Here is a 21,883-nt window from a genome sequence, read left to right as displayed (position 1 = left end):
CATTGGTGCTCAGGGAGTGGTGATAAGGGATGAGTCAGGGCCTCAGGGTGGGGCAGAGGACAAATGGTACTACATGAGTGTGAGGAGGTCGCACTTTATAAAGGGAGGGTGACTGATAGTTGATTCAATGAAACACTGTCTGTTTATATCTCCAAGTGCATCACCTCTTTACAGGTTAGTTAAGGCTCCTTTAGATTATTCAAAGCTGCAGTATACAAAAAGCCTCAACTCCTGTAAGCTGAAAGTGTGACCCCCTCTTTACAAAATCAGGTCAAGGCAGCTTGCCATCATTACACACACTCATGCTAATGCAGGCAGTATCTGCAGGTAAGCTTGTTTAGAGAAGGAATAAAGTACGCAGACACCTTTTATAAATGTCATGTTATCCAGGATACAGAAAGATTTCAGATTTAAAGGTACAGCTCGGGTGTTTTGAAGTGGGGTTCTGTGACGTCGTTTCAATCAGTGCAATATATTTTGACTTCTGTAGGTCAGCGTTTTGGGTCTTGGCCTCTGCACACTAGGGTTGGAAATCGCAGATTGACTAACGATACGATATGATACGTGGCCGGCCCATGGGAATTATAATATCACAAGACAGCGATTCTGTGATGATTGATAAATTGTAAGGCAATGATACATCGCAATATCTGACGCCTGACGCCCAGCCTCCACCACTGGACTGTGTCAGGGATATCTGTTTAGAGCGGTCTGTGTTTTATCTGTTCAATTCTGTTCAGATTTACTTTTCCATTCACGAGACTTCCAGCTATGACTAACCCATACCAGGAGTCTTCCTTGATTTCATTTATATCTTTTCCTTTATTCACTATGTGTCTGTTAACCTCTTGCTTTATCTCTGCTATTTTCATTTTCCCCCCACAATAAATGAACTGATCATAAATTGGCTGGCCTTCTTTCCTACATGTAGATGAATTGAGTTTGTCCTCTGGTGAAGCGATCATGTGCATTTCAAGTTTGTGCAAAGACAAGCTGTCTTTGTTCTTATTGTCCCAAGACTCCGATCATAACGTATTGTTCAAAGCTCACAAATATAGCTTTTTATTGACGATAAGAAAATCTTTAAGGTCATCAATTTTGGGTTCTACTTGTGTTGATTGAAGTGGTTCGAGTTTGGGGTTAATGGAGGTTGGATTTTATCGGTAATGCCGCACTGATAAACCTTAACCCGCATCAATAATGTCATTGATCCGTCTAATGCAATCATATGTTTGTTCTGTTTTCTCATCATTACTCTTCTTTGCCTTTTTTTCCGCCTTTCTTTCAGCTTCCCTTGAACCACATTTCACAGAGTGCATATCGAGGAACCAGGAGACGTTCCGGTGTTGGTGGAATCCAGGGGACTTCCACAACCTGTCCTCACCTGGAGCACTCCGAGTCTTCTACCTTAAAAAAGAGTGAGTTTGATAGGTACCTATTTAACTGGGAGTTCAAGTTATTGTTTTGCATGTCAAGCACTTTTTGTATCTTCCCGATACGCAGATAAAACCCATCAAAAATGCTACAAAACAACATTCCTGCTTTTGCTTCTTCTTATCTTTCCCCCGTCATTGTTCCCCTCCTGCAGCTCCTCCACCAGTGAATGGAAAGAGTGTCCAGAGTACATCCATTCAAACAGGGAGTGCTTCTTCGATGTGAACCACACTTCCATTTGGATCCCCTACTGCATGCAGCTCCGCAGCCAAAACAATATCACCTACTTCAATGAGGATGACTGTTTCACTGTGGAGAACATCGGTTAGTAACAAACATCTGAAGATCTATCTGGATTTTAGCAACAATAAGGGATATTCTTGATTTCATCCCATCGGAAAATATGTTTGAGTCAAGCAGAATCCCACTTGAAAAATGAAGCAAATGCAAAAAGTGAAAAAGAAAAAAAACTGCAGTTCCTCAAGTGTCCACTTGGGGTTGACCGCAAAAGCAAAGATCCTCATTTGGACCCATATTAAAATGCCAATTTCTAAGTCCGAAATGAACGTGTTTGCAGCCTAGTTCAAAGAACAGTTTTGATTTCAATAGCCCCAAGTCAATAATATCAATTATATTTCAATAATATGGATCATATTAAGGCTAAGAGTTTTGCATAAATCTGCGTTATTGGGGATGTGGTTCGGTTAACACATTCGTGCATTGTAGCTGTTTGCCAGGAGGCTTGAGGCCTGCCTCAGCTGCCTGTTTCTAGAAAGAAAGAAAGTTAGATGCGGAAATTCAATATGGCAACTGCCAATATTGGGCTTGGGTGAAGGCACTGAGATTATCTATGTGTATGTTTTTAACAGTCTATGGTTTTATCACAATATTTCCAAGAAATGTTGCTTGGTATCAGCCAAACCAGAAAATGTCACATGCATGTCAATGTTGGATGAGTCAGTGTTTACACAGTCAATGTTTTCATGTTTGTATTGTAGATGTTAATAGATAAGGATGGTAAGCTGTTTATTAGCTTTCCTTATGTGTCCAAATTGATTTTCTCTAGATAACACCATCATACCAAAGACCCCAGTAGAGTGTGCAGTAAAGAGACAGGGGTTTGTCTTTCTATGCAGCACTCTGGGGCTGTTTGGGTTTTGAGACTCAATCATTACAATATTGTATGGATTCTTTGGTCAACATTGTTTACAAAGGTTGTTTACAAATTATTGGATCTCTTAATTTTTTTTGCATGTTACATGTGCTTGAATGTAGAACGTTGAATGAATATCTCCACAAATCTAAAATATATCCACAATACCATTTTGTTCCAGAAAGGGAGGAAACATTTGTTTCCAAGCTGATATATCCGTCAGTTAATATCATTAAGATTTTATTTTAGCTGCTTGTCATTTTCTACCTAGAGGATGGAAAAACTGACAGAGGCTGCCATCAGCATGTCAAAAATATAAAACTTCAAGATGATGCCAGTAATTCATGTTTTCAATTATATCATTGAATCAAATTATCCAACCTTCTGATCCACTATTTCCCCTTTTTGTCCCGATCAAAATGCGGCTGCTTGTTATATTTCCAGGACATGGCTTTAAAAATAATTTTCCTCAGTCAGTCTTGATGTTTCATATGATCTTTACAAGGCCAAAACGTGTTTGTACCAAAGAATGGTTGAAATTAGATTTTTCTTTTTTTATGGAAATGTTCTCTTTAATTTACAAAGAGTAATTGTGAACCCATTTAATGTAACTTATAATTCCTTATTTGTTTCTTTTTGGAACCTCGGGACATAATGTGTCCCCCTGAGACAAAATAAATAATAATAATTATTTTCTCAAAGTTTGAGCATGCACTCTTTTGTTCAAAGTCACCTCGTGACTTAAACATTACTTTTCACCTTGAGACAAATTTAACTTTAGCTGCACAACTGGTAAGGCTTAAACTGGCATAGTCAGACATGTATATTTCATTAATTGAACCCCTAACCCTAACCCTACCCTAACCCTAACCCTAGGGATGTTCATGTATGCAAGGACAGCACATCATGCTAATGCTCTTAAAATAAACCAACAAACAATGGAGGTGAACCCCTCTGATGTTTGACTTATCAGATATGTACAGAAGTTTCTATAATTAAAGGGTTACTTTAACTATGATTGTAAATTTGGTCATCCTTGATTTGCTTGGTGTTTTCAGAGCCTTCAACTCATTCACTAACTCATGGTTAAGGATGTAAATAGCATTTTGTGTTTTGCCCTCTTCCTTGCAGTACATCCTGACCCCCCAGTGTCTCTAAACTGGACACTGCTGAATATAAGTCCCTCTGGACTAACCTATGATGTCATGGTCAACTGGGAGCCCCCGCCCTCTGCTGATGTTAGTACAGGCTGGATGCGGCTAGTGTACGAGATCCAGTACAGAGAGAAAAATACCACTGGGAGCTGGGAATCGGTGAGTCCTCTCTCTTATACCTTGCTCTGAAAGTTTCTCTTCCCTGCTTTGCTTGTATGCACGCACACACACACACACACACACACACACACACAGACACACACACAGACACACAGCTTCATGTCCTGACACGTGTAAATACACACCACAAAACTTTCAAGACGGTCTCTGTGCACAGGCACAAGCTCACACAAATGCAAACATTCATGCGGTTAACTTAAAGTAGAGGTGGGTCAAAGGGCCACAGTGTCGTGTTTCCTTCCCCCTCCTTCCCCTCAACTGTGTGGCTAAAAAGCAGTGGAAGCCTGAGCAAAGCCCGCTGGGAAAACTCTCTGAAGGAAGTCAAGGGAGGGGTCTGTAGGTCAGAGGCCATGGGACCTTGAAGAGACACATATTCATTACAAATGGGCCAGCTAGTTCTACAAACGAAGCCTTGGACGCCGTCTAAGAGCCATCTATTATGACAGTATGTCCTACATCTTGTGAACTAAAAATACATTAACCTTTACCCTAAACCTTTGGAAAGACGTGTCACAGGTACCAAAAATAAACATAACCCCCTTGACCTCTGTTTAAGCTTACATTTGAGGTGTTTCTGTTAAAAAAGAAATGTCATCTGTTTCATTTAAAGCTCATGTGAGAAGTTTTTAGTTGGCTGTGAAACAGACTAAAAGTAACACTGAGGCCTCTTTCTAGACTAGAGGAGCAAACGAGACCATCAGCATGAAGATTGGCTGTTTCTGTTTAGTTTTTTTTAATGTTGGAAATGCTGCGACAGGATAAGGGTCTTATTTAATTTTCTCTTTTTGGTTCTCTCTTCCCTTGGTGTGTGTGTGTGTGTATATCAGTTGGAGACACAGCCGCACACCCAGCAGACAGTCTACGGCCTGCACATAGGAAAAGAGTATGAAGTGCACATCCGTTGCAGGATGCAGGCCTTCACTAAGTTTGGAGAATTCAGTGACTCCGTCTTTGTTCTAGTGACTGAGATACCCAACAAAGGTAAGATTTGTTTCAGCTCTTTCATTCGGCACGGCAAATAAATATTGCTGGCCCCGTTGTTCTCGCTGCGGTCATGATGAAATGAGGATGATATGTTCTGTTTTGTGTTTTGTGTTTCAGAGTCTACCTTCCCACTCTTGCTGGTGTTTGTTTTCGGGGTTGTGGGCATCCTCGTCCTCATCATGCTCATTATAGTCTCCCAGCAGCACAGGTAGGAACAGACAACATTCAGCAACATTATCCAAAACCACGTTCAACCACTGCTGCATTATTTATGATAGTTACAGCTGGAGCGAATGTTTTGAAAATGTGCAGAAACACACCTCTCCGCAATCACACACACACACACACACACACACACACACACACACACACACACACACACACACACACACACACACACACACACACACACAAATACTGACACCTGTGAAGAGATGACGTCATCATGTCCTCCTCTCTTTGTCGTTACAGAATAATGATGATTCTTTTGCCACCCATTCCTGCACCCAAAATTAAAGGCATTGATCCTGAGCTGTTGAAGGTACATTTATGTTGGTGTTTTTATTCTGCCTTGTCTTTGTCCTCGTCATAGACTCTATATTTATTTAGACATACATGGTACTTTCATGTTGTGTGCAATTATATGGATAATGTCTGATTTGTAATCATAAATGACAGTGCTAAACATATTGAATGCTTGTGGTTATTTGAACTGTATCGTCAAACACAGTCAAAGAACTGGTAGAACTTCATCTTCAAAATGAAGAATATCCAAATTGACTGTTTGAAACACGGTCGTAGTCTCCTTCGCACTACCCACTGGTTCCAGAGAGCGGCGTTGTGAAGCCCATGTGTGAAGCCGTCTTTAAAGATGTTTATTCCTGCTGTCATTTTAACTTGGATGTTAATGGCACGTGAAAGGCTTCGGCAGCCATCCTTAAGTGGACACTGAGAGGAGCAGGTTTTTTACCACCTCTATCTTGATTTAATTTTCCAACGCTGGAGGTTGCTGCTTGGCTATTACTAATGATTTTTTTTTGTTATTAATGTACCTTTTTTATATATTCTGTAAACTGCACACACTTTCCCAGAGCCAACCAACATCTTCACACTACTTCTTAAAAACCAACACTTTAAAACCAAAGTCTTTTATCTATAAATGATGTCCGTTTTTACTGAGTATTGTTTCCTATGGTATTTACACAAAGAGGGAAATTGCAAACATCAATAAGTCACAGCTGCCAGCACACGGACTTGTGCGTTGTTGATTTGTAAGTTGATTATCAAACATGTTGTGTAACCAACTGTTCTTTTTGTTGTTACATTTCCATTGTAACTTTGATTCAAAACAGACACTGCCGGGCGTCCATGTGGCTCGGTCGGCTGAGGCACTTCAGGCCACATAAACATCACATCTCCCTCCGTCCCTCCTCATGTCCTATCGCAGCCTGTTATCATTCATCATCAGCCACCGAATAAAAGCACAAATGTCCATAAACTATGTAAAAGAGCAAACAGGCCCTCTTGTTTTGTTGTAGGTAAACAAGACCAGAAGCAGCACTGCGAGATAATAAGATGTGAAGATGGTCTTGGTTGTGCTGTGGATGCATTATTGTCAGATGATGTGGGATGCATTAAACAGGCAGCCTTTTTCCTCTTAACAAAACAAACCTGACCCCTGGTCCTCGGGAAATAATAACACCTGATTATAAAAAAGTAGCTGTTTTCATGCTCGGACAAAAGTGAAACACAAGGCACGTTCTGTAGCTGAAATGTACACATTATTAACAAGCTGCTATAGAACCAGATAGGACTTTTACAACGAAAGGACTTTCTGCATCCCTATTTGAAAACACACGTATACAAAGACAAAATTGTTTTTCTTTACAGAAGGGGAAGCTGGTTGAGCTGAATTTCATCCTGAGTGGTGGAGGGATGGGCGGCCTGCCGACGTACGCGCCCGACTTCTATCAAGACGAGCCGTGGGTGGAGTTCATCGAGGTGGATGCTGAGGATGCAGACGCTGGAGAGAAGGAGGACAACCAGGGCTCGGACACCCAGAGACTCCTCGGCGTGCACCAGCCCGTCGGCCACCACATGAACATCGGGTGCTCCAATACCATCGGGTAATTTCTTATTCGAGGGCTATTGTGATGATTTTCATGTTTATTTTCCATAGGGACAATGCAATTTAACATAGCTTTAATGCAAAGCAGGAAAATGTAAATTCTTCAGCTTTTGCTCATTTTCATTCTTGTTCCTTGTTTGGCCTTTTGATGTCCAGCGTCATTTAAAGCTCCTGTATTTAACTTTTGGTTGGTGTTGATTTTGGCGCCCCCTGTGGATAAAGCTGTACGTTGATTTTCTACTGTACATGTTTAAGTAGTTTTTTTTTGTGTTTTTTTTTAAACAATCGAGTCCTGCTGTCTTTTAACTGTCAAATGCATCAATCATGAAGGATCTTTGCTGTGGGAAAAGTAAAAAGGCTGTTTCTGTTGCATGCTGTTAATCACTTTCGTCTGACACCTCACCCCCCCCCCCCCCCCCCCCCCCCCCCCCCTCACCCCTATGTTCAATATAATTTTAAGAATTTTCTAAAACCAGCTACAAAGTTGTTACTGGAGCGTTACGTAGACACCTTCAAGAATTGTTAAACCACAAAACAGCCAGAGGTAGACAGCACTTGTTTTCACACTGAGGATTGCTTGAAAAATATGATTCTCTTTTTACCCCAGCTTCCCCGATGACGACTCAGGCCGGGCCAGCTGTTACGATCCAGATCTACCGGAACAAGACGCACTTTTGCTGATGACCACCCTGCTGCCAGGCCAACCGGAGGACGGGGATTCCTCCTTCGATATTGTGGAAAGAGCCACAGCCCCAGAGAGAGGCGGCAGACCCCTGGACCAAACCCAGACTGGAGCGTCGCAGACTTGGGTCAACACAGACTTCTACGCCCAGGTCAGCAACGTGATGCCCTCTGGAGGCGTGGTGCTGTCTCCTGGCCAGCATCTCCGCATCCAAGAGAGCGGCCTGGTCACCGAAGAGGAGACACACAAGAAGGGAAAAGAGAACAAAGGAGGGGAGGAAACTGAAGAGAAAAATCCGAAGGAGCTGCAGTTTCAGCTGCTGCTGGTGGATCCTGAAGGAAGTGGCTACACCTCGGATAGCAGCAACCGGCAGATCAACACTCCCCCCAGCTCCCCAGCACCTGGCGAGGGGTATCAAACCATACACCCTCAGCTGGTGGAGACCAAACCTGCCGCAACAGCAGAGGGAAATCAATCCCCTTACATTCTTCCTGACTCTCCCCAATGCCCGTTCTTCGCCCCTGTTGCGGACTACACAGTGGTGCAGGAAATGGACAGCGAGCACAGTCTGCTCCTTAACCCTCCTCCTCCCCGCCAGTCTCCCCCACCCTCCCTAACACAACAGCACCCACTCAAGGCTCTACCCTCTATGCCTGTCGGGTACATCACCCCAGACCTGCTGGGGAACCTCACACCCTGAAATGACAATGCCGTTTAAAGGCCTTTTGAGGTGAAAGATTGTTTGAGCAGGGAATTTCCCCTGCTTTCAAAGAGCTTGTTTCTAACTGATTCCTAATAATGGAAAACCCCCCAAAAAAAACTTGTCGCACACCGCACGCAGGCAGTGTACATGTGATTCGGTTCCGAGGGAGCTGAAAGGGAGATGTGACCAGCTGTGTTTTTTTGACTCTTTAACTTCTGCATAATCAGTCAATTTGATGCAGAGGTGGAACAAAGCGAAACTTCACTATCCACATTTTTCTTCTGACATCAATGCACACAAATGAAAGCTTGTGACTATGCATGAGTAAAATACATTGCATCATATCTCTGTCTAATCATGTTGGATAAGTACAGAAGCCCTAAGTGGACATGCCTTCATACTTTTTAAGTCACTATACTCCATTTTCCCGTGATCATAACTTTCTGTTTGTTGTTTGAAATCTAATTTTTCTCCTTTTCTCGGACAGCATGGCTGTTATATTCCCCATTATAAGAGCTTATTTGATCTCATTATCTCAAGATAACAAAGCTTGTTTTCTTGAGTTGAGGGTCATTTTTTTTGGGCAATCTAGAAAACAAAACAACAGGCTGGTCATGGAGACAAGCCAGACCATGACATGCTGCCATTACCGACACTAATGAGGTTAATTAAGCCGATTTCTTTGTTCATTTTGTGCATTTGCAACTCTGGGGATATGAGATCTGGAGACCACTACCAGAAATGAGTCATTATCGCAGGGATATGGAGTAAATAAAATGTAAGGATGCATGTCCTCTTAGGGCTTTGGTAGATATATAAGAGCAGTGATTTGTTGAAGTCTTAATCTAGCTGAGAGATGTCATGTATGATCGATTGGGACAAGCACAAGCACAAACTAGTCATGTTTTGAACGCCCCACCAAGACAAACTCATCGCTGTCGGATGTTTTTTTTTTTCTTTTCTATCCTGAGAATTTCTCATCTTATAAGAAGGTCATTAGAGATATATTTTTATACAAAACATACATTAACTTTCAGAACGATCCACCTTTCAATTTAAGTCTCAAAATGGGAACTATGCAGTTTATCAATGCATTCCTGGCCTCGATTTGTTTAATTGTATTCATGCTTTAGTTATTGCAAATTGGCCAAACTTGAACTTCATCATGTAAATATGTTTTTTTCCCCCTACAGCCACAATATAGTAAAACAAAACGAAAACTATGAAATGGACATGCACTTACAAAGAGTTATGAATCATTGGGATGAAATAATGATTGTCATTATATCTCTTTGCTGTCCAAGAAGCTCATTGATTTGCATTCTGGGAAATAAAGCTACACATTAACTGTAACAGAAGTGATGAATTAAAGGGAAATACAACATTCCTGCAATGCATTAAATAATACAGATTTATTCTGTACGTCCAAGCATGATACTTTAATCAACCCAGGGTTTATTTCTTCTCATTTGATGTTGACAGAACATGTCGCTCACTGTGCTCAAACATCACTAAGAGGAATGAGTTATTCAGATGAACTCAGAGCCGAGAGAGAGAGAGAGAGAGAGAGAGAGCTGCTCAGTACAAACTGTGCGGTAGAACACTATAAGTGCCTAGCTTTAGGGTATGATTATGTCGTTATTCAGCTAGTTGGGCTAGAATCAAAGGGACTCACCCAGCCGGCAGGTATTATATTTCATCCTATGGCAGCAGCCAAATCTCACCTTTGAAACCAGCAATCATTCATAATCTGTCATTTGAACAGAGAATGTAGAAAGCTAGCCAGCTGCTTTGGACGTGTATTCTTCTCATGTTTCGCTGATTTTGCAGCAGCAACTGGAACAAATTCAAACCTGGGAAAAGTATGTAATTAGCTCACATTTTATCTGCTAAGTACAACGTGTTAACAACTTGTGCCTCTGATCATGTAATTGGAGCTGGGTTTATTTGTCCAAGTATGCCCACGTATCTAGAGTTCTCACATTTATGTATCAGTGTTTCCCACAGAATGACGAGGTACCTGGGCGCTGGAGTTGGCAGGGGATTGACATACTTTGTTGTCCCCTCTAAATTAATTTCGTTTTTGCAACAAACAACCTAAATCTGCTCAATTTATCACCGTACGCACACAGACACAAAACTGTTGGTTTTGCTGTGCCTTATCTGTCCGAAGGAGTTGAGAAGGATTATTATTATTATTTTTAAAACAGGAGTTTTGTTATGTTGCACGGAGCCGTAAAGTCCTTGTGCGCTCTATCTCTCTTGCGCGTGCGCACACAGCAATTTTATGAGTAAATGAAAAATTAAATAAAAACAGGTTGGAAATATACTTGGAGTCGTTAATATACTTAGGCGGCCTGCCCAGGTATCGTCTATGTGTGGGAAACACTGTATTGCTGTAGTTGAGTCGGTGTCGAGTGTCTCTGTTCGTTGATTCAGTCAGCCAAAAAAAGCCTGTGCATGCTCCAACACTAAAAGGTGTGCACACAAACACGCTCACTACATTATTACATTTTCTTAGTTCAAACCATAGACTGTAGGTTCAAACATAATTAAGCCTTCCTGAAGCTTTTACGATAAAATAGTTACGAGGTTAAAACATTTTCAGAGACCAATCAACTGTAATTTACACTTCTACGATCATGGTCATAAAGCTGACCATCGTTCTCAAACCAAAAGTGGCGATCAGGGAAAGCGGCAAAAGACTTTTTAGTTGCAAGATATGCAACAATTATGAACTTAGATGTATTTTTTTAAAGTTAATGTTCCCTATACTTTTCTTAGATGAACTCAAATACGGACATATGTTTAGTCACTAGTTTAGTCACATTAGCTCAAAGTGTAACCTCAGCGGTGGTTAATTGACAGTGTAAGCTTTTTATAATGGCCTATAGGGGGAGAGAAAAGAAGAGGAGACCTTTTGTAAAGGTTTTAGTCTCCTCTTTGTTTTTTATCTTCTGAATCCTTAGAAAACGATTTGACAATATGCCTGTGACAAGCACAGCAGCATGGCGTGCTGCGTACAATAAGCTATCTTACCATAAGCCAATAGAGGTTTTTATCGTAAAACACACACAATGCATTTCATTTCCACAATGTCTATGAATGGGTTCGACGCTCTGTTGTTGTTGTTGTTGTTGTTGTTGTTGTTGTTGTTGTTGTATAGCGTCATTGTGGGCCCATCTCAACGTAAACAAAACATCCTTCTCTGTGAAAAAGTAAACGTCCTGCTTTTAAATTGTGTTCTTTTGGAATCAAAGGAGCGCAGAATAGCCGACTATTGACTCAGATAGAAAAGGTATTTTTGTATCCGACAATCTCACAATGTAGAGAGACAAAGCAAGAGCCTTAATACGACAATTCTTTCAAATGTGAATATGATAAATATGTGCCATTACTCTCGCTTTCTCTCTTTCTCCGGGAAAAAGAGCTCAGTGTTCTGTCGTTGCTGCCTTGTGTGCTGATGATACCAGCAATGGATGCTGTTGCAAAATGTCTTAATATATAAATAGTGCTGTAAAACAAATGACAGGAATATGTATATTTTTATGTCATTAATGTTACTAATCACAATATATTGCTGCTCGGTACTTGTAATTTTTTTTCCTGCATTCAGCTGTACTGTGAGGGGAAAGGATTTATGTTTGTGATAACTGCAGATTTGATGAGAATGATTTTCTGAAAACGGGAGGCACGAGGTGACATGATTTGGTTTCAGCTATCAGTAGCAATTCCAGCCGCAACAACGTCACTCTTCTGAAACTTTTACAGTGTTTACACCCATCCAAAGATCCGCAGAAGTGCTCTGTGTGTACACATGAAGGAAGGTCAGATATTGGATAAAGCACTGTCCAGGCTCTGTTTCAGTTGTACCGTTGTGATTGTGAATATGTGAAAACTGGAATATGCAATGTAATTATACTATTAAGGAAAAATGGGGAAAAAGTTAAACCCATGGACGTGTTTTTTATTTTTATTTCTAAGGTTATAGTGAGGGAAATAATTTGTGTTTGTCTGTTCATGCTAACTGTACAGGTTTTTACTTCATCGTGTTTTTTTTCAAATGTTCTGTCAGTCCACAGTGAGCTCATTCTTACAGTAGTGTAAAAGTTTGCAGCTGTAATTTCTAGCTTTTAAATGTTACAGACACTTTAGAGCAAGCACTTTGTACCCATATCGGATGTCTCAAGTAGTGTTCAGATTTTTTTTTTTTATCTTGGGCTCAATCAAGTCGAAACTGTTGCCATAGAAACAGCATTATGTTCTGTACTCAGCACAATTGTCACAAAATGAGGAACCGTCAATATCAATAAGCTTTTGTTCTACAGAGTTTATGTTTGTAGGATGTGTTTTACACTACCAGATCGATAGGATGATGTACTGTAATGGAGTTTTTTTGTTTGCTATAAGATTAATGGATATAGATATAGAGTCTTTTATGAAGTCATATGGAATTATAGGCAGGAGTGAATATGGTTAAAACTGTAACTCTGAACTCTTTACAATGTTTCTGCTTTGCCATGTGAGCATTTCATTATTAAAAAAAAAAAGTGCATTCAAAGGGGGGCTACATATTTTTATAATGATGTCTTTTGCCCTCCTATTTCTCGATGATGTGTCGATTCCAGGCTGGATTTTGTCGCTCTTTAATGCCTGGAAGTAATTTTGAGTGCTGGAATTTGTGCGCTTTGCTACTTTTTATCTTACACAAAGAGCCAGACATTTCTCAGCTTGTTTTTTTTTTTTGGGGGGGGGATAGTAGTTTAATTATGGACTTTAGTATAGAATTTAAACCCTGGTTATTTTTTTATGATCAAGTTCAGTGGCTCCGCTCTGTAGCTCTATTCATTCATGTTATTTATTTGTCTGCTCCCAGCCCTCAGATCACCCCTCCACCTTAAATGACACCAGAAGATGAGGCAGCGTGAGTAATGTTTGTGCTGGTATTCTCCACAATGTGTCATCCAGACTCATAAAAGTAGAAATATTCCACATGTCAGAGTTGGCCACAAGTGTTAGAAAAGTGGAGCATAATTTATCAACTTGTATTGGCTTCATTAAATTAAGTGGCCTTGCTCCATTACAGTCATATTTCCAGTAACCTCTGGACCCTGGAGCCACTGTCCTTCTATGCTGGTTGCTGGCTTTTTTTTTCAAGGCCAAGAACTGTTGATTTTTAATGATTAGATATTTTCCTCTTAACCAGGTGAGCCTTTCTGGTGTTGTATGTGCGATCAAAAAGCTTTCAGCAAGTTACACAATAAATGTATATACAGCATCTCAGTCGTCTTGTCCATCTTTTCTGTCATCAGTTGTGCTTGGAAATAAACATAAAATCTTGAATGTTTATAACGCTGTTTCTACAGCCGTTTGCTCATTCCAACTTTTTACACCTTAAGGAAGAATGTGCAACTTTTGATCCGGTAGATGGCGCCCTTGAGCAACAGCATGAAACCAATACAAACTGCTGTTTGGCCACAACTCCCCCCGTACTGAAGCCTCCGCTCTCCTCCAGCGACACCACAACCCCCATTCCCTCATGTTCATACGAAGGAGTCAAGCGCAAGGGGCAGACAAAATTGTCCTTGGCTCGAGCTGCGTTTGCCTGTGGCTTGCGTTGTTGCGCTAGCAGGCTAATGTTAGCGCTCTTTAGTTAGCTAGTAGCTTCACATTGCATGTAATCGGACACGGAATGACCGTGATCTAAAAACGCTCACTTGACATTCAAATAAGCAGTGAGTATGTGATTCTTCTTTTCTCTAGTCCTTGAATAAAACAGCTTTTATACGCAAAGGGAGGAGTCGGCCGTCCGGTCCATGTAAACCTGATGTAAACACACAGCCAGCGGGACTCGTCACTTCTCATTGTACACTTCACTTCACTCATTGTAGACAGTCATGACTCACAGAGATATTTACAGAGGATAGGCGTGATTTCTGCTATATCTAAGTGTAAAATGTCCACATCCTTCCTTTAAAGCTCCACTGAGGAGTTTGTAGCTGATTAATGAAACAGACTGATATCAATTAAGATGCTTCCACTTGACCGAAAAAAGCAACCCAAACCATCTGTGAGAAGATGATTTCTTTAATTCATTTCATATGCCTGTGAGTGTGCGACTGCTGCTGTAGGGCAGGTTATGAAACAAGGGGGATAAACAGCACGTTGCAGAAACAGCTTTTTCTGATGCATTCTGTGCAATGTGATAAGAGGTACTGCTTTGTCCACAGGGGGCGCCAAAATCAACCCAACGGAAAGTTGCTCACATGAGCTTTAAATTGGACCGAATATTGAATTCAAACCAAATGATATCGTGTGAGTGTTGCAATTATAAATTTACACTAATTAGATTCCACTTGGGAATCCAGATAATTTTGAATTTAAATATAATTTAACACTTAACTTGCTCTTTATTCAATTCACAGGAGCACCGTACCAAGAGGAGTCATTAAAAGTACGCAAGCAGCACATTTCACAGAAAAGGTCAGCTCACAGTGACAGAAAATGAAGTTAATTAAGAAACTGTACAGCTTTCTGTGGTCTGAGAGTTCAAATGTGAATGGATCCGCGTGTCTGAGAGAGATAAAGAAGTATATTTGCAGTGGCTGCAGGGTAAAGAGGGCACACTTGTTTGTGAAGAACACGGGAACTTTGTGTGGTGTGTGAATGAGTTCACCGGTGTGTGTTTCTGTCTCTCTCTCTCTCTCACACACACTTGCTGGCTGCGAGAGAAAGCAGAGAGGAAACGGCTGCAGAAACAGTTGTGCATCGGGGAGAAAGCATATCGGACAATTAGGATAGAGGCTGTGTGTTGCTCCGCTCTGTGTGGGGCTGATTGAATCACAGACACAGCCACTCACAGCTCTTGGTCTCTGGACATTGAAGGTAATTACCCATAAGTCACTGTTCCCCTGTATTGGATCTTCAGCCCAATTACGCCCACACAAGCAGTCCACCTCTGCCTCATTTATTACCTCCGGTTGCTTGTTGACCTTTTCAGACACACAGTCAGACAGCCAATTCAGATACTTTACGCCGGGCCGAGAGTGGTGCACTTTAAGTCTTGAAGACAATGTCCTGGGCTTGGAGCTGTACGATGACATCATTATTATGTGTGAAAGAATAAAAATAGGCACATTTGTTCAAACATGCTATAAAGGCCATTCTTTATACAAGTACAAACACAAACAAAGCATCCCAGAAAAGCCATTCTTTTATATTGTTGCCTATTTTTTCACACAAGAAGAGATGTAACAAGAAGTGCATCATAAAAACTACAACATTGCAAATTAATATATGTCACAAATACCTTTAAAGTTAAGGAAGAAAACATGTGGACCGGCTGCTCGCTCCCTGCGTCAAGACAGAGAGAGTTCATTTCATTGTAAAATGAGAAATGAACTTTCACCTAATATTGACATCTCTTGCAAATATTTCAGGCTGGCACCGGACATGTGATGTCAGGTTTCCCATGTGACTGCCATAACAGGATCGTTTGAACCACTGGAAAAGAAAGAGCATGAGTTTGTTCATGTTTGATGGATTGATAAAGTAAGAAAGAAGTGGAGAAGGATGATTCATGCAAACGATTAAGATCTTGTAAAAAAGACACTTTTGATAATGATTTCAAGTAATGACACCGCTCTAAGCTCCTTCGGGTGGAGTTGTCTAAGAATGTAGTAAACCTTCATGAGGTCAGTGAGGTGGACAAGCGCCATCAGTTAGCTGGGCGTATGGGGGGGGTGGTTTATAATGTGGACCTTCAACGCCATCTGCTGGTACATATTGGATAAAACAGTCTGGTTGAACAATCAGTTTTCTGTGAATAACTTAAAGGTGCACTATGTAGATTTGGTCATGAAATTTGAAAGTTGGAGAAGTGAAAAAATTGCTATAAATGCTATATTTTCTGAACTAAATACACAAACTTTATTCAAAGAAAAAAAATGGGTCCCTGGAACATTGTTTGGAGTTAAAAAGCTACCATGAGAGTTACGGTTTCACTGTTGAGGGCCCCCCACCATAACTTCTAACATAGCATTTTATCCTCAAACATAACATATATCACTTAATCTGTAAATTTCTCCAACTTTCACATTTCTCTACCAAAACTCCACAGTGCACCTTTAAAGTTTCAAAGCGGTTGTATCTACCTCAGCAAAAAGGACAACAAGCGCTGTAATGTTTGGAGTTTAATAGCAATATATAGACTCTTATGAAGTATTAATGATATAAGATAAGGTCCCTTTGCTTTGTGAAGTCACATGTGTCCAACTCCTCAGGCATGTTGGCTACAGGATAACTGCCAAATACGACTGGGTGACATTTCCATCAGACACTCAAATTGCTGACGAAATTTGACAGTCATTATGTTTAAACAACCTGTCAATTTCGATGTTTTGACTTTGACAAGAACACACGTAAACTGAAAGTGTAACTCAACCATCTTTCTTTATTCAACACTCAGTTTCCATGTTTGACATCATTCACACAATACATGGTCTCTGTGCAGGCATCAGGTATTCAGGGTGACTCTCGTCTTCCCTCTGAAACCGTCATTAAGCACAGAGTGTATTCCATCATTCTTTTATTGTTCCTCTCTCTTTTTTCCTTTGACCTTTTCCAAACAATTGAGCCTCGTATTTTTTTTTTTTTTTTTAGAGCAAGCTTCTTTTTTTGGAAATGTGTGCCTTTGGCAATTTACCGAATATATTTGAAAAATGCAAAAAGAAAAAAAAATAAACAGGAATGTGCAGAACTTAACGTTCATAATGTGCAGGTTTGTGAGAATGAATGAATTTACTCTTGTTATATGTGCTAAAGGACAATGATCAAATCACAATACTGTTACAAGCTTTGTTAGGTTTGCCTTTCCCTCACTCCTAAAACCTAATTCAAAGATTTGGATTGACTGTAAAAGTTTCTTCGGTTCTTCTTTCTTATTATAACTTGTGTTGCTTTTTTTTTCTCAATAGTCTATATTTCTGTTCACTGAAATATCTTTCAGTGTTTAAGTGTTTATCATGTTCCTGAACCGCCCACTCCTCTCTCTCCTGCCTGACTTCATACAGACGCCACTAGAGCGTAGTTTCTGCGCCTGGTTTCATTACGGATGGAGAGAGCACAATGGAGGAGGCCGTTGATGAACATGACAACCACATACACTCCTGAGAAAGGAAGAGAGGGACCCAGACGAACATGCTGACAGGTGGACAGGTGAAATTCAACATCAGTTCTTAAAGGGATACTTCACTCGTTGAAACATGAATCCGTTTTGACATTGGGTCATATAGGCTATGTAGTAGAAATGTGAAATAAATTATGAAGTTGGTGCCTTCTTGGCCGAGAAAAGGCAGAAAGTGTCTTTTTGGCTCATGTGGATGAAAGACACCAAACGAGACGGTTGCTGCCTACAGGCCGGTTTTGTTTCTTGGCTGCTGCGCGGCCAGCGGCGGGGCCAGCGGGGCGGCCAGCGGCGGGGCCAGCGGCGGGGCCAGCGGGGCGGCCAGCGGCGGGGCCAGCAGGGCGGCCAGCGGCGCGGCCAGCGGTTGCGGCCAGCGGGGCGGCCAGCGGCGCGGCCAGCGGCGCGGCCAGCGGGGCGGCCAGCGGCGCGGCCAGCGGCGGGGCCAGCGGGGCGGCCAGCGGCGGGGCCAGCGGGGCGGCCAGCAGGGCGGCCAGCGGTTGCGGCAGCCAAGACACAAGACCGGCCTGTCGGCAGCAGCCGTCTCGCCACTATATTTATATTTTTTCGCCATTATCAGCTTTCTCCATAGAGCCTGTTAGCATAGCTTCCAAGCAATATGGGGGACGTTAAATTTCGATTCTGGGAGTGAGTTCCCACCCACTGATCTGTGATTGGTCTGTAGCTTCAGTGGTCGAAAATATGAGGAACTAGCGTTGTAGGTTCACCCAGCTAACCGCAACAGCTTCCGATGACGCAAAATGGCGATTTTTGCGTCACTGGAAGCTCCTTTTCAGACTTAAAAATACAAAGATTTCCCATCTCAGGGGAAAATGTAAGCGGGATGCACGACCATTCAAAAATACTACTAGGTTTCTAATGATACAACGCTTAATGCAAATGGTTGAAGTATCCCTTTAAGAGAACAATGTTATAATTTGTAAAAAAATTGCCAAATGTTATTTAAGTTGACAAGCTGCCAATAAATGATTTACTTGATGTATTCATTGCCCTGATTTTGTTTATTTGAGTGTGATGTTGGACTCCACCTGTTCATCTCTCCATGCTGTCATGGATCACCCTGTTCCTCTCTCAGGGAAATACTAGTTGGTAAAAAAGAGCGCTGGGCCCCTGGTGTTTCTGATGTCAGAGCCAGCTTACAGCTGCTCTCACGCTCAGCTCGCACCGGGGGGTCAGGCTCAGGGGGCTGACTGAGGCTGCTGTCAGTCAGCAGGAGGCGAGCGTCACTGTCAGTTCTCCTTGACAGAATTGGCTAAATCGCCTGTCAGTCCGTGTCACTGTCAGGAGGCGGGTAACGCCTCGTCACAGTGTCAGAGACCGACCGGCTGCTCGCTCCCTGCATCGCCAAACAACCTGCGTCAGTGTCAGCATCAGCTGGACTTAGGAGAGGCTTCATTGTCAGAGCCTGCTGTCCACTGTCAGCTGTGCTTTGACTTTCACCTCGCCTTTTCTGCTACTCAGGGCATCTGTTGCATCTGCTGCATTTGCATTGCCAGCTGCTCTAAGTTCAATTGATGTGGTACTCCTACATCTCGCTCCTGCCCCTGCTGTCTAGCACCCTGATGGTCACCACCATGATCACCATGATGATGATCGTGATCATGATGCCCGTGACCAAAGCCACGGGGGTGATTGTCCCCCTGTTGGCCATGACCATGACTGTTATCATGACCACGTCCCTGGTGGTGATCACGATCATGGCCTAAGGCACCATCACCTCCATGATGCTGACCATGGTTGTTACCACCACCGTGACCTCCGTGGCTTCCGTGGTGCTGACCGTGGTTGTTATCACCGCCATGACCGGAGCCATGTGGGTGAGAACCATGGTTTTCCCTTTGGTGGCCATGACCATGGTGAGCCCCATGCCCGTGATCATGATGGTGATCAGTGTCTTCCTCTGGGGGGGCGTCTGCATCAGGCTGCACATCTGCTGTGCATTCCTCAGGTGGCTCAGTGCTCTGTGGAAAATAGAAAGCAATAGTGAACAAGTGAGCTTCATTTAAAGTAAAGTGGAACACAACTTTTATTTTGAAACTTATTTTTGATTAAACAAATGTGTATTTTTTTAAGTTATGTACCATAAAGGTGCAGTTCCCACAGAGGGGTTTGCAGTAGGAATCTCTTATGGCAGTTTCCACATGCCCAAGTCCAATGATGGTATTTGGAAGTGAAATGTGGTGGGTGAGACGTCCACACCTATTGGACAGGGATGGAATAAAAAGCATGATGAGAAAAAACAACAACAAGTGTCTGGTATTTCCCTTTTGATTACCAGGTAACTTACCTGTCATAAATGAGAAAGTCATCCTTCGTTCCACTCAGTGTCTGCCAGACATTAGGCTGCTGTTCGTCCTGCTGGTAGAGTGTGATGTTCTCTGACAGTTTCTTTGCCAGCATTGGGTGCAGGCGCTGTGCTTGCGCCCCCTGGTCGTTGATGACAATGTAGACCACATCTTTCAGACCCTGAAGATCAAGCTTTTGGCGCAGGCGTTCCAGTCTGATCACGTGAGGAAAGTAAAAGATTAAAAATCTGTTTACGTGACAAAAAAACTGTAAGAAAAACCTTTTGTGGATAATCTGCATGTCTAACAATCAAGAATGACCAGGATGCATTTCTGTGACAGTGAAATTAGTAATAGTTAGGCTACATAACCAAGACAAGTTACCCTCTTCCAACTCGGCAAGCCTTACAGCTGGGGCCATAAAATGTAATAGTAAATTTTTTTTTATTACATTGAGTTCTGTAACATAGCCTGACCAACCAAAATGGGTGAATATCAATCCTAACTCCTGTGATGATGCAATGTAGTTATTGATTTTCTAACACATGATGGGCAAATACCTGGAAGCCTGCACCAAGCAGAACAATCAGCTGGCCTGGAAAAGGGCCACCACTGACACCCGGCCCATGGTTCCCTTCATCGGCTCCACATCCCCTATCTGCCAAGGTGGTGGCAGCTGACATTTTCGCCCGCCCCCTTCACTCTCTGCTCCGCCCCCATGGAGCAGGCAGAGAGTGAGGAGCAGGCTGAGACAAGCCCACATGCCTGCAGTGCCTCCTCACTCCCCCAATCTGTTGAAAACAGAGGGAGGAGGGGGAGAGAGGGAGGTTGGAAAAGGGGCGGCCCAAAAGAGGAGAGAGAAGGAGGGGGGGATGATCGGAGATTAATCAAACTTGGCAGACAAAACTGAGCTGGTTGTACAAAAGATCTGAGAGGGGTTATCATTTTTGGAGTTCTACTAAACTGTGACTTGCCTAAAGTACTCTACACAAATAGAGTGAACAAAGAAGATTATTGGAAGTTTCCAAATCTGTGCGTGTGTTGCTTCACTACAAATTGAAGCTCTGAGATGCAAACTAAATATAGAAATAATAACTAAGAAGTCCAACAAGAAGCATGCTGGATTGTGAAAGCAAACATTTATGCAAAGCATCACCATCATGAGCATAACCATAACGTTTCAGCGTCTTCTTAAAGTTGCACATACATTGTATTAATACATTGCATACCCCCCATAAGCAGGATGCCAAAAAAATGATTTAGAAAACCCCAGAATTTTCAAATGAACTTATCACAGTTGTTAAAGGGAACACGGATACATACATTTTGCCTATAAGTAAACAGATAAAAGAGAGAACTCACTTACCCCTTGGTTTAAAAGTTCTGCTTCTCTCTGCTCAGCTCTGCGTTGCTTCAACTCCTTCAACAAAAACATGTCCCTTCCTCCGCCTCTCCCCCCTTTTATACTCTGCCTGTTGTTTTTCTCTCTGGTTGGAGGACAAAGTTCAGGCTCTGTGCTGATGTCTACACATTTCTAAAAAGTCCCAGTGCAGAAGTGCTTCCCGTTGGCTGATTTCAAATCCTGTTTTTAGCAGAAAACGTTTAGTAGCAACTGGCAGTTTGACAAATTTGTGGGAGTAGAAAAAGAAAAGTGTAAGAGAAAAAGTTTAATTTTTTTTTTTTTTTTTAACAGCTTGTTGAGATATGTCAGCACTAAAGAGAGTGCATGCTTTAGCTTTGTAAATGACATTGATTGCTTTTTCATTGTGGAGATTATATGTAATGAAGGTTCATTAGAAGTCACCATCAACATTGTGCAATTCTGTTTTTTGACTTTGAGCACAAAGAGGAGGAAGAGAAATAAGGACAGAGGGTGGGTCTTTGGTCAGGGTCCAAAATGTTTCTGCAGGGTTTAAACAAAGACAGTGTAACCTTCACTATGCATTTCTCAGAATGTTCTGTGTGGTTTTGTACAGGC

At 42.0% G+C, this 21,883-nt stretch overlaps 2 protein-coding genes across 3 annotated transcripts in view; one reads left to right on the top strand and one right to left on the bottom strand.

The window, feature by feature from the left end:
- The window catches only part of ghra (growth hormone receptor a), a 39,764-nt gene extending 26,068 nt beyond the window's left edge, over window positions 1-13,696 (top strand). The window contains exons 3-10 of the mRNA XM_061038759.1: window positions 1,289-1,418; window positions 1,589-1,758; window positions 3,719-3,900; window positions 4,749-4,902; window positions 5,023-5,113; window positions 5,377-5,446; window positions 6,796-7,031; window positions 7,641-13,696. Coding sequence (XP_060894742.1) covers window positions 1,289-1,418; window positions 1,589-1,758; window positions 3,719-3,900; window positions 4,749-4,902; window positions 5,023-5,113; window positions 5,377-5,446; window positions 6,796-7,031; window positions 7,641-8,415 — 1,808 coding nt within the window. The 3' untranslated portion in view covers window positions 8,416-13,696. The remainder of the gene's footprint in view (window positions 1-1,288; window positions 1,419-1,588; window positions 1,759-3,718; window positions 3,901-4,748; window positions 4,903-5,022; window positions 5,114-5,376; window positions 5,447-6,795; window positions 7,032-7,640) is intronic.
- Window positions 13,697-16,850: 3,154 nt separating this feature from the next.
- Window positions 16,851-21,424, bottom strand: selenop (selenoprotein P). 2 transcript variants are annotated; one of them, XM_061038757.1, is made up of 5 exons: window positions 21,272-21,424; window positions 20,466-20,696; window positions 19,908-20,120; window positions 19,702-19,819; window positions 16,851-19,581 (listed from the first exon to the last, which is right to left on the bottom strand). In XM_061038757.1, the coding sequence occupies exons 2-5, from the start codon at window positions 20,666-20,668 to the stop codon at window positions 19,078-19,080; spliced, it is 1,038 nt and encodes a 345-aa protein (XP_060894740.1). In that variant the 5' UTR covers window positions 20,669-20,696; window positions 21,272-21,424; the 3' UTR covers window positions 16,851-19,077. The 2 variants fall into 2 exon arrangements, with proteins under 2 accessions (XP_060894740.1, XP_060894741.1); XM_061038758.1 differs by lacking the exons at window positions 20,466-20,696; window positions 21,272-21,424 and adding an exon at window positions 20,290-20,341 and having other exon boundaries at window positions 19,908-20,208.
- Window positions 21,425-21,883: the final 459 nt, after the last annotated feature.

The sequence above is a fragment of the Labrus mixtus genome, chromosome 5 (assembly GCF_963584025.1).
Source record: "Labrus mixtus chromosome 5, fLabMix1.1, whole genome shotgun sequence".
Taxonomy (NCBI): Eukaryota; Metazoa; Chordata; class Actinopteri; order Labriformes; family Labridae; genus Labrus; species Labrus mixtus.
The sequence above is the reverse complement of the archived record's forward strand: the minus strand, read 5'-3'. Positions and strand labels throughout refer to the sequence as shown.

Bases quoted from the DNA above. Each gene is read 5' to 3' on its own strand.
- selenop (XM_061038758.1), bottom strand. From the start codon at position 20,326: ATGGCCCCAGCTGTAAGGCTTGCCGAGTTGGAAGAGG. The intron at 20,209-20,289 runs GTAACTTGTCTT...CTTGATTGTTAG, and splicing joins GCTTGCCGAGTTGGAAGAGG to ACATGCAGATTATCCACAAA. The intron at 19,582-19,701 runs GTACATAACTTA...TATTTTCCACAG, and splicing joins GTGGGAACTGCACCTTTATG to AGCACTGAGCCACCTGAGGA.